Consider the following 12689-nt stretch of genomic DNA (forward strand, 5'->3'; position numbering starts at 1 on the left):
AAAAAACACCACTATTGTGCAAATATCCTTAGATGGTTAAGCATGCCATAATAGATACTGCTCTGGTTGATTCACATTTCACAACTTCTTCTGAAAGAGCGTAATTCTCTTACCTGATAAGTAAATACCCCATGATTAGAAGTGTTAATAAATAAAGTGTTCTCTACATTTCCCACTACTCTTGCGAGAAAAACTACATCAAAGGACGTATTCCCTCCTGGAAGAATTTTCTGGAAAAAATAAAAGCAAGCAAGCAGAGGAATAAGCAAAACTATTGAAGACATTCCACCCTGCAGATGAACAATAATTTTTGTGCTACAGAAGATCTCCATGTGTTCTTTATGGAAAACTGAAGTTAGAAAGTCTACTACAGATTTGGAAAAAAAAGATTAGAAGTTTTAGACAAATAAAAATGTATAACAAAATAATAAGAATACCAGAATTTTACAACTATTATCTAGTGCAGGATCATATTTAATTGAATTTTTATGTTGAATTCTGAACTTAGAGTTCAGCTTATCACAGAAATATTTTGGACTGACAGTTTACAGAACATTGGAGAAAGGCAATTACAACAAGACTTCCGTAAGTGAGAAAGGTTGCTTATAGACAAGTTTTCTGAAGATTTTAGTGTTTACATGGCCCCTGCTAAGCCACAGGCCCTGCAGACAAAACTGAAACTAGGGGACTATATCTGACAGTAATGTGGTTAAGAGTTAACCCTGCTGACACCACACTTCTTAACTTACAAGTTCCTGTAACATGATTTCAGTATTTATAAGAGCATTGGAGTGACTGCTTCACACCAACACCAGTTTACTTGACTTACAATTTTCAGAAAATTGCAGGAACAGCTTGTTCCTGTATGTGCTCTAAGGCAACATGCACATAGTCACTTCAGCAACAAAGGAGATCTGCTGTATACTGTAACTGACAGTTTAACACTTCCAGCGTAGTCAGAACTCCTATGCAATATTTCATTCTTTCTCTTCTAATAGGGTTTGTGTGTGTTTCTGTGCTCAGTTCAAATTTGCTTGGTAACGGATACGAGATCAAGAACTGCGGTATCTTAATACTTTTAGGTATGTAATTATTGCACTAAGTAGCTCATTTAAAGAAGGGAGGGAAATCAAGCTCCCACTTGGGGTGGAGAGGGGGTAGGAAAAGCTTATTTTGAGAAAGCAGAATAACTTACCCTATTTTGAAAAAATGATGCATGAAAATGTGATGTTGTAGCAGATATTGATACTAATGTAATTGTTTCTTCTGAGCTAGGGTTATGTAGGTAAACTTTTTCCATTTTTGGCATTCCAACTGGCCTGTTGAAACAGAGAGAGAATATTTTTAAGGTGTTAGAATTCTAGAAAATAGAGCATTTGGCTTTGTCCCATTAAACCAGATAGGAACATAACAGTGATGAACGTTGACAATAGAACTTTGCATTAAATGTTTTTTCAAGTAACATACGTAAATTCTACCTCGAAGAATTACTTAGTTAACATCTTTTCCATTATTTTATTGGTTACTTTTCCTGAAGGCTCACCTAACTTTGTATCATCCTCTAAAATGACACCTATCCAAAATGAAATTCTATTTTTCAGGTTTTTACTTCAGAATCAGAAGAGGCAAAATTTTCTATTCCTGTGCTAGAACCTCTAAATAATTATCTTAAGAAAGGTTGCACACAGCAACTTAAAATAAACAGAACACACCCTAGACAAAAGTCTAAGCACAATTTTTTTCCTGATAGATTGTAAGTAGTCTTACCCAGAACCCAGAATTTTTCTGGTATTATATTTTATAATACACTCTACAGAATTAAGTACACAGTCATGTGCAGCAACAACTATTTTATTTGTATATTGCATTTGAATTCATACCTTAAGGAAAAAAATAAGAAATGCTTGAGATAAATTCTAGAATTTAGGAAGTTTAAAACATAGAAGTCAAACAGTTAAACAACAGCACACTTTTTCAGTAACAAGCCATGCTAACAATTTATTCCACACAAGCTTTAGGCTTGTTCCTTTTTACTTACAACAGTTGACATGACAATAAATGCTTCAGTTTCACCAATTATTTTTCAGACTTTGGTATCTCTTCAGAATTTTTTTCATGCCTTTTAACACGTACATGTTAAGCATCAACACCAAAGCAATAATAAAGTGTGTAGATTACAATTTGCTCCAAATTAAATTTTGGAATTCAAAATCATTAACTCTTTAACTTTCAGCACTCCCTCTCATGTCACCTGCTCCAAACATTGCAAGGACTGCAAAACTATTGGTAAGAATTACTATCTGTAGTACCTGAAGTGATGACGACCAGTAACAGGCAGTTGTTCTGCCATCCTCAGTTAACTTTAACAGGCCAAACTAATAAGCACTATTGTAGTTGCAAAGTTTTTCAACTTGGGGGAGGAGGGTGTGTCTGAATAGACAGAGCAACATAAGTTCGCTGTAAATTAAAGGTTGCATTGAATGGAGGATTCAGTGACAGTAATCAAACTATACCACAATTTGCAAGTGATTGCAGTAACAGACAGAACCTCCTACTTATGAAACATGGGCTAAACAAATAGAAGCTAAAGACCATGATATTAATTCAAAGACACAATTACTAACCTTCAATAAACTGCATCATCACAAACAGTAGAATATATCTGCACTCTACTACTGTAAATCTCTCTGCTTTGCTTGCTGAGTCCTCCTAATTTCACGTCTCCATCAGCAAACACTTGTTCTTGATCCCTCTTTCACTGTCAAAAAATCTCATTTTGACTTCTCTAACTTAACTAGTAATGAAGATGACCATTTCTCTCCTCACCTTTTAAAACCCGTACAAAACCTAACATCCAGGTTAAGCCATAACATAAAAGTATTCGTATCTGTTGCCAGTATCATGGCGATATTAGAAAGGGAAATGGTTATCAGCTGTGATGTTCTGCTTTAACTGCTACATTGGTGATCAATGGAATCAAACAGTAAACCTATACATCTGTTCTCCATTTGCTAGGGAAAAGCTTATCAGACCAGAAGAATTTGATTGAGAGCCAGCCCTCCAAAGTTTCCCATCTCTACCACACCCCCAGAAAAAAAAAAACCAACAAAAACCACAACAAAACAAACCAAAAAACAAACCACCCACAAAAGCACAACTGAGAGAAGTGTCTGCTGATATGGAGTCACCCAGCAGCCCCTGAATTCTCAATCCACTGCTTCAAACACTCCTTCACTGACATCAGTACAGATGGGCTTGAGTATTTTATCTGCTTGGTAACTATGAAAGGCATAAGCAAGTTTTTGTAACAGTCAGCAATTTCGCAGTGAATTTGTTTTTTTTTTAGAGAAAGTGGTCGTGCCTTAAACAAGTATTCCCTGATTCTACCAACACCAAAAAAAAAAAAAAAAAGGAAAGAAAGAAAGAATAAAATAGTCCAACTCCTCCAACATTGAAGAAAGCTCTTTCAGTCTCTCCTGAGGATCAGCTGTCTGCTCCCTAGTTCTCACTGCAATTTCTCCTTCTCCTCAGTGGAAGACATGCTCCCAGCACCTTGTTGCAACTCTTTTGCTTGCCACAGTGCAGTTTCTGGATACGTCTCTTCGCCAGAGCATGTTCCCAAGGAGAAACCATCCTCCTCCTCTATTACAATGCACTCCAACCAGTCTTCATAAAAGGAGCTTAAGAGCTGAAAACAAGAATCAAGCAGAACAGTTCCCGCCAACCACAACAGCAGGAAGCGAGAGAAGATGAGGTAGATTTTAAGCACTGTATTACATGCGAGCAAATGACATGACTAGCATATCACCTGTGGTATCTCCAGAGAACCAGCTGTGTACTGAAAACCTAAGATCAGAGTTGACTTAAGTGACACTTTTTATGATGTATAATGTGTGAAACACCACAAAGCCAAGAAAACTGTGTTAAGTGAACCAGTAATACTGAAGTGCCAGCCTGTTCCTGTCAGAAAGGTAGTTTGGAAGTAAAATGCATTATCCCAGGAAATGTTTCAAATATTAACCATTTTTTTAAGGCCTTCATGTTTTTCCAGTTCTGAAAACAGGGGAATATAAAACAGTTTATTTCAGAGGCTAAAGCCTATAAAAACAAATAGTAGGGATGCAGCCATGACAGACATCACAGTTCACTAACTTCAGATTCCAGACTAAACCATCACAGCATAGGTGATAAAGGCAGAAGTCACTAAAAAGGAATTCTGTTGCTAGGACTATGTTTTATTTTACTATTTTGTTGACCATTCTGATTTTGAATTCTGTTGCTAGGACTACGTTTTATTTTACTATTTTGTTGACCATTCTGATTTTGAAACGAGTCCAGTATTATGTTTTGCTCAAATACAGCTTTCCTTATATTCTTTAAGCTTGATGTTAGCCAAATCTACAGCAACAGGACAAATCTCACTTGTTTTTTCTGCCATCAGACATGGTAAAATCCAGGTAAAGCAGTGTGCACCAGACACCTTTAATGAACCTACATCCCAAGCAATAATCACATAAGGGATGCTTCTCCAGGTTGCGGATTATCAAGCCGATCTGCACAAGTATAGTGTTAGCTGGTGCCAAATTTTACAGCAGAATTTCCTGGAGAAGTCACAGCTAGCACTTTTCATTGCAAGAAGCTGGTACAGACACACACCTTCGGGCAAACATGAACTGTCAAAGCACGGAAGATTTTGCTCCTGATCGTTTGTCCCTGCATAATGCTAGGTCCACCTACACTGATAAAGAACAGATACCACAACCTAGATGAGAAAATGGTAATTAACAAGGGTGAGGTGCCTGTTCAAATGGGTAAAGAAGCCTGTGTTCACTTTCTTTACTGCTGCAACTCAACTCTTTCCAAAATCTGAGTTAGTATCTGCAGTGTATTGTAAGCATGTCCTTGTAATGGAATTTATTGCTGCTCTAGCGATCAAGAGGTAGATTCTTTTAACAAAGGAAACCAGCTCCCGCAAAAAGTTGGGGAGATGAGTCCTTGAGTTGTTGTCCCAAATTAATTTGCAAAAATATGTAGCCACTCACTGTGAAGCAAATATGGATTGAGAAAATGTCCTTTTAAAGAGTAATTACATTTTTTCTTACTGCATATAGTTTAGACACCTCTATAAAATGCTCGGTTGATTTCTGAAAACTGATACAAATCTATTACTGAAAAGCAAAGGATATAAATTCAGCAGATACATTCCTCCTCTTCCATCTCCTATTCTTTCTAATGAGACTGGAGACAGAACTGAAGTCAACCAAAAGCTTCCCACTTAGATTTTGGAATGCTGGGAATATAGACAAATATACTCAAGATTCAATTCAGGTAAATTCCTCGTGGATATGAGATATATTTAACGTATTTAACAAATATGTTTTCCCCTAAGTATTTTTTTCTTTTAGCATCTTTGGCAACTGCTGAAACAATTGTAAAGACCAGTTGTTGCATAGCATATCAAAAGTTTCACATGGGTTAAATCAGTGTCAGACAGGAGTGAATAGCAGATGCCTAGAAGGCAGAAGTGTAATAGTGTAGAAAGCATACAAAGTCAGGTGCCCAGAAAACTCTCCTAGACCCTAAATATATGCAGCTTGGGAGTTTCCTGAACCAATTCAGATGGTTCTCCAGTCAGAAGATCAGAGAGAGTGAGCTCCCAACAATAAGAACTTGGGTGTTGACTTGTAACATATCCAGCTACTTTTAATGAAATTAAACGAGCGGGTCTTACAAGGTTACCTCTAGAGACTGGAAGGGAATGCCTTTTGTATCCCATTCTGAAGAAAATGCTAGTTCCTTACATGAAGGAAGCCTGCATGATGTACAAGACTAGGGAATTAGTGACTAGAGCATTCTTACTGTTTCACATGAAACTGTATGCATCACTAGTTGAGTGACACAGGCAAGTCGCTTCTTTAACTGAAGGTAGAGTAATTGAAGCACGTAAGTTTGAGAATGCAAATGTGTCTCTAACTCAGAAAAGCAAAAGAAAACAGAAGGGTTTTGGTTTTGTATATGTACTAGCTTACAGACCAATTGTTTCTCAGCTTCCAGATTTCACTGGCTTTTAACAAATCAAGAAAGTTCTTTTATATTACACTTGACAAAAAGTTAGTGTCCATGTAACATACTAAATAGAGCAAATGCCCTATTTTATGTTAGGAATCTAACTTAGATGCCATACAACAAATCATACCTTTTCCAAACAGTTAGCAAAACCCCATATACAAATCACCAGTAGTAGAGTCTTATCCAATTATGTCACCAACTGTGATTTGAATGAATTTGAGAGTGTAATAAACTATTATTTGCTTTGGCAGCATTTTGCAGTCTAGCATGATATGCGAACAAAACCAGAGATATATATGGACTAAATGTCAATTTACTGTCAACAGTTTCTTACATTTAACAAACTCCAAGGGAAATGAAAACTTCATTTTGCAACAATTTTTTAAAATTCCAACAATCTCAAACTCTCACACATTAGGAGTGTATCAAATGTACTGTGTAAACATCTGGCTGCACATTGTAGGCACCTTATAGGTTCTTTCACCATTTGTAAATATACTTGTTCAAAATCTAAGAAAACTAGCGATTTGGATAAATTCTCTAGTTGCTAAAATTCTCCCCTATTTACTGTTAAGAGATTAGAGTTCTTGAAGAAAATAGACCAATTTGCTAAACTTCCCATCCTCTTTATGTTGCTTCAAGTAACATAAGGTGTCAAGACCTGCAAGAAGGTCTCAAATATTTGAACATTATCAAGCAACTGCTTTCAAGGGCAGTTCAAGCTTTCATAGACTATCCTGCCAAATACTAGAGCTCAAAAACAAGAAACATGAAAACATTACAAAAATCCCCTAAGGAAAATATTTCAAAGGAAATGCAAAGCGAGATTGTTTATCAACAGAAAACCGAAAGACAGATTTTCAGAATACTGTTCTGCCAATGAGAAAACTTTGTCTAGAGAATGGGACCTTGCTCAAATTGAGTGAAGCAAGAACCTCCATTCACCACAGAAACATATGTTGATCAAGGATTAAAATATTACTTTTGCTAAAAGTATCATTTCATACATTACCAATCATTTCTATGAAGCTGGGGTAAGATGTCAATTTCATTTTTAAAATAATTCCACATTTTACAATTTTGATGATAAGCAGTTCTAGCTTATATTGTGTTAGTATCCTAAAATACTCAATACCCAAGTGCTCCATTACCAAAAGTTACTTCTACCAAAAATTTAATTGTGAAGAATTTACTTTACTTTTGACATAGTCAGAGTTGAATTAACACAGATGAAAGCAATGTATCAAGATCTATGAAGATTCAAGTTCTCCCACAAAGCAGGTGCAAGAACTGAATATAAACTGCCCTGCAACAGTATTCTGCAGTCTTCACCCAGATGGGCCACCTGCAAGAGCTCTAATGTGAAGACTTGTCTCAAACACAGAAAGCCACATAGGTAATGACTATTCTACCAAAATAGCCTCTGAGCAACCAACTCCCAAAGCTATGGAAGGCGACGTAATGGTTACTGTTTGTATGTTAGAACACCTCAATTATTCCATTCCCATTTAACAACAGTGGAGACTAACCGATTAAAAGAGAGAGTACAAGGAACTGAATGCAGCTAAGAATAAAGGCAGTTAGTTGTGGAGTTGGTTTTGGGTGGAGGTTTTTTTTGCTTGTTTGTTTTCTTTAAAGCCCCAAATCTCTGATATCCAACATGCTGCAGAATTTCTTCCAGAGGAAGACTGGTGTTGCTTCAGAAACACAAGCAGGAGGCTTTCACATTAAATAAACAAATGAGTATTCCACTTAGTCCAAGCAGTCCCTGGAGCAGTGATATGGGAGTTCCACCCCATTCCCAGAGGCTTAATGTACACAGAGAACATTTGGGATCTCTTCAAGAGCTAAAGATTTGCATATCCTAGCATACAGCATACATTTTCTTTGATAAATCTGAGATTACCTGGACTGCCTTCAAAGTGGTAGAATATGGTAGTGTTTATTTTATATTAAAACAGCATTAAAAAACCCCCAACTGTTATAAAACAGAAGTATAAGGCCATTGTAATCTCATCTCCATGTGGAACACAGGAAGTATGTCTACAGCAGTTATTTAACAACTTAATACTGATTTTGATTTTCTGAGATCCCTAGATAAAATAACTTTTAATAAATATTATTCCTGCTCAAGTTGGCATGTTTTGAAACATCTGATTAAATTCACACACTCTTAGTAGACCAAAAATGTCACAGGAAGAATGGGTTAACTTACAACTGAAATTAAATACTGCAACTTTCTTTAGCCTAGGAATGATACATGTTGATAGCTCAGCATAAACATGACCTTTGAACAAGCTTGCTCTACTAAATGCTACATGCTACCTATCGACAAAAGACCGTTTAGGTTCAATACTTATTCAGAAACTAAATATGCATTTTATGCCTTTCCTAAAATCCATTATTAACAAAGAAAGAAAAGCCAGAATTTGAATGTGAAAACCCTGTCTATTTTAAAAGGCAAAAAAGCCAAAAGCTTAAATCTGCATTATTTGACTTGTAAGGTGCTTGGCACCTGCAGTTTGTTCCCACCATAAGGTTGAGTTACTTAGCATTTCTCAGAGTTGATTCACTCTTATTTAAATGCCTAAGTACACATTTTAAGCTGAGCTTTGGGGGTCCGTATATAAACCTTTTCTAAAACTGTTTTTGACATCTCACTGAAGTTTGAATAAATCAGAAGACTATTTCTGCCTGAGATTATGACCTAAACTACAACAGATAAATTAATTATCATATATTGTTAGAAAAAAAATAAACAGAACACATAATGAACCGAGATCTAACACACAGGTTCCCTGTTTTAACTGATAGAAGGCAGCGATCCTCCAGTGCATTTATTGTACAGAGCCCTTTCTAAGTAAGAGATGTGCACTACTTTAACAGTGTTACTAGACCTACACTATTTCTTCAATGCTTTCAGCTCTGACAAGAACAGCTTACATAAAAAGACAAAATATAATGAAGAACAGCTTAAAGCATTTATGATATTGTCTGGGATCTATTTTTAGCAAGAAGGGGAGCAGGGGGAAGCATCTTTGGAAATCCACAAAGCAAAGAAGCACAAGTTGCTTTCTTCAGATAAGCATGCAAACTACAGGTCTTGAAAAGCAAGATATTTCAGAGCACATCAACAAAACACTTTATTCATATTAGAAAAAAGTGTATAAAATACATTACAAATGTCAAATTCTTTAATCACTATGAACTGAAAACTTTTACAATTTTGCGAGAAAATCACTTAAAACCAAATCAATAGGTAAGTTTACCGTAACTCTAACAAAGAGCAAACTGCTCTACAAGTTTGAGTTTGTACTGCACTCGCCAGTATAATTTGTTAACTATAACCCATTTTTGTTATAGCAGAGATGCCATAGAGCAGGGCTTACCACTAGGTATTTTACTATTCAGTTTAGAAGCTCAATATCCTCTTACCTAGGACCAGTAACTGACATTACAAAAAACAAAACAACAAAACCACACAACATCAAAAGCTAGATATTCTGAAATTTTGAAGGAATAAGGAAGAGGGGACAATTTTGTCAGACTGAGCACAAATAAATTCTGTAAAATGAGGCATTTTCATATAGCTTTGCTATTTAGTGGCATTACGTTTGTTTTTTTTTTTTATAAAGGTTATTTCTGGAAAACTACTCTGTGCAAACAATATACAGTTACAGCCTCTCTTCTTTCAGAAACACAAAAATACATACCACATCAATACACAGAAGCTTCCTTGCACAGCTCTGTAGTCACCACGCTGTACAATGGTCTTTCCTACAGACAAGGGGTACTATATTTTTATTAATAATCTGTAGCTTGTCTGTAAATAAAGCAGCCTTTCATCCAGCAGCAGTGCTGGCTGTGGATGGGGGAACCAATACTGCGCTAAGGCACACCTGGGATGTTTTCTTTCTTCCAGGTTGAACTGTTAACAAAATGTTTGAAATGTCCTCACTGTAGTTTACATTGCGTCAAAGCACCAATCATGCACAGAGGCTGCATCCATGTATACCAACTCCAGAACTGATTTTGACTGTTAACAAGAAGAATGATTGTAGTTACGTATACACAGTAACCAGTTACTGGTAAGAAAAGTTAAGATTGAAGTAGTTCTCACATTGTTGAAATTGTTAAACTTCCTTCCTCCTCCCTTTCTTTTATCTGTTACAGAAGTTCACAGATAAGTTTGCTGCAAACCATTACATTCAGCCACTGAGAATCGAAACTGCAAGCAGCTGGAAGGTGGAGCATGGAGCTAGGCTCCTGGAGGCTGTTTGTTCTCCTTGAGGCTGTATTTTCACAACTCTACGTTACTGTTCTAATAACTGCAGATCCACTGACAAAGTTTTTTTGCCACCAAAGCAACAGTAAAATGGACATGCTAGAGTAGATGTTCTCTGACGTGGGTTATGTACAAGCAGAAAGGTAATCTCACCTCAGTACATTAAGTTCTAGACTTAAAACTGTTTCCACTCTGCAGAGCAGCTGTACAAGTACCTAAAAAGTAAGTACAAGTACCTACACTGCCAAAACCATGGCAGCTGATAGGTCGCTACGTGATGTTTAAGACCAAGCACACCAGCTCTCTGGAACAAGTAGGTCAACTACACTTATGGACAATCTGTCAATGCAATTTATGTATACAACCTTCTCCATCAGTTTTAAATGCTCTTGAGATGTTTTCTTCTATTTGTCTAACTAAACACATCGAAAGACTTTTCAACTTACTGTTCATGGAAATCCAGCATTGGTGGCTCAAACCGGAGAGGTCGGCAATTTCCCCGATATAGGGATACACTGCAAGAAAAATTAAAATGCTGTAAAAGATACTGTTAAATGGTACATTTTTGCTCCCTTCCCATCTCAGATTGCCCTTTCTTAGCAAAACATTCATTAATACTCATAACAGAGCAGCTAATTCAAAAGAAGAAACTGCCTGACAAACTTGTCCAGCCAGAATACCATAATTTTACCAGCCACTTACGTGATTATGCGGTGTCTCCAAGAAAGATTATGCAAGAGTACATATCTTGGAAATGGACATAATTAAAGTGTTAGTTTTCCTCTATATAGATATGGCTAAGTGAAACGGTAAGTTAAATAAGTTTATATTATCTTTCATAGCAATATCCAAACATCTTCCTCAATGTACAACTGTAATTTACATACACATCATGAGTTTCTCTAGCTACATCTATACTAGTACACAAACAATCTTGGACCCATTTGATGGTACTGAGGCCACACGGGAGAAAACAGCCCACGTCTATACTGTTAAAAACTCATAATCTCCAGAAGAGAGCGACTCTGCTCTAGAAACATTCCTTATCTTTGCCTATACTAACCTCCCACTGGGAACTCTTTAGGAGAATGCTAGTAAACGAAGACTAAAACTTAAATACCACTCAAACAATCCAGCAGTGAAGACAAAGTATCTGGAAACATTCTCTACTACTGCTTATTTTACCACTACAGTTATACAGAGCACAATCAATAATCCACAACGTAAGTTACAAGAAAAAATACAAACCAGTTTCATTAACTGAAACATTTTCTTATTCAGAATGATGTGATTGTGACCACACTTAAGTATCTCTGTAATGCAGTAACACTTTATTTTGGGCTGAGTAAAAATTGTATTCATACAATAAAACATAAAACAGGGAGACAATAACATGAAAGAAATAAACAGGAAAGGCTAAAGAATGGCTCAAGATCAATGGCTCCTGAATGGCTCAGGACCAACGGCTTCCCTTTTTCTTTAAATGCTTTTGTTACTGATATTAAAACAGCACTCTTGTTTTAGATCCTTGTTTTCTGACTTAGTATCAGTCCTAGATGCCCAAAGACAGAGCTGCAGCCACATGTCCTGGGTAAGCAAAACTGTTCCACAAACCCAGCCAGGGCAGCAGAACCACCTAGTTCTGCCTCAACAGAGGATGGAAGGCAGATGGAAGATGCCTCAGACAGGCACATGTGGCTCACCGTATGAAAGCTGAGGCCTTGAACTCAATCAATCTAATTCCATCCAGCATACTTCCAGGAAAACTAGTTATTGTTAGTTCAGATAACAATTCAGATGACAATTCAGGTGTCTTTCCATACTCTAGAACCACTTCAAAAGGAAGCTATTTACAGGAGTAAAAGTTTAAGAATAGTGTATGAAATCTTAACTGTATTCTCTAATAGCACAGATCTGGGCAATGACAACAGTATAACAAATCAACAGCCTTTTTTATAAAAATACAATGTCTCAGTGACTCTAGTACTCCATAACTGAATCTTCACACTTCAAGTATAATACATGTGTAATTGGGAGATCTATTCATGCGGATCGATTTACAGCTCTCTAAGTCTGGATGTCAAAGCATCTTCAGTACTACTTAGAGCTTAGACTTCATCAGTATAATAAAAGTAAAACACTACTGGGGCAAGAGTAGGCATAGTACAGTCAGCTTTAGTGTATACTTATGTGTGTGTGCACGCGCACGCACATGCATGTGTATACATGTGTATAGATCACAAAACAATAGAAGTGAAGGTGTAAGACACACTAATAGGAAGAACTGTATTCGCATCTACAGAAAATTACAATTCTTGCTACTATTAAGTGCTGC

The 12689-nt window shown here is 36.6% G+C and overlaps 1 protein-coding gene across 1 annotated transcript in view; it reads right to left on the bottom strand.

Moving 5' to 3' along the window:
- TMEM131 (transmembrane protein 131) overlaps window positions 1-12689 on the bottom strand; it is an 83327-nt gene that overhangs the window by 52078 nt on the left and 18560 nt on the right. Inside the window, 3 exon segments of the mRNA XM_009579949.1 lie at window positions 114-230; window positions 1196-1319; window positions 10801-10869. Coding sequence (XP_009578244.1) covers window positions 114-230; window positions 1196-1319; window positions 10801-10869 — 310 coding nt within the window.

This window comes from Fulmarus glacialis, unplaced genomic scaffold, assembly GCF_000690835.1.
Source record: "Fulmarus glacialis isolate BGI_N327 unplaced genomic scaffold, ASM69083v1 scaffold33926, whole genome shotgun sequence".
Taxonomy (NCBI): domain Eukaryota; kingdom Metazoa; phylum Chordata; class Aves; order Procellariiformes; family Procellariidae; genus Fulmarus; species Fulmarus glacialis.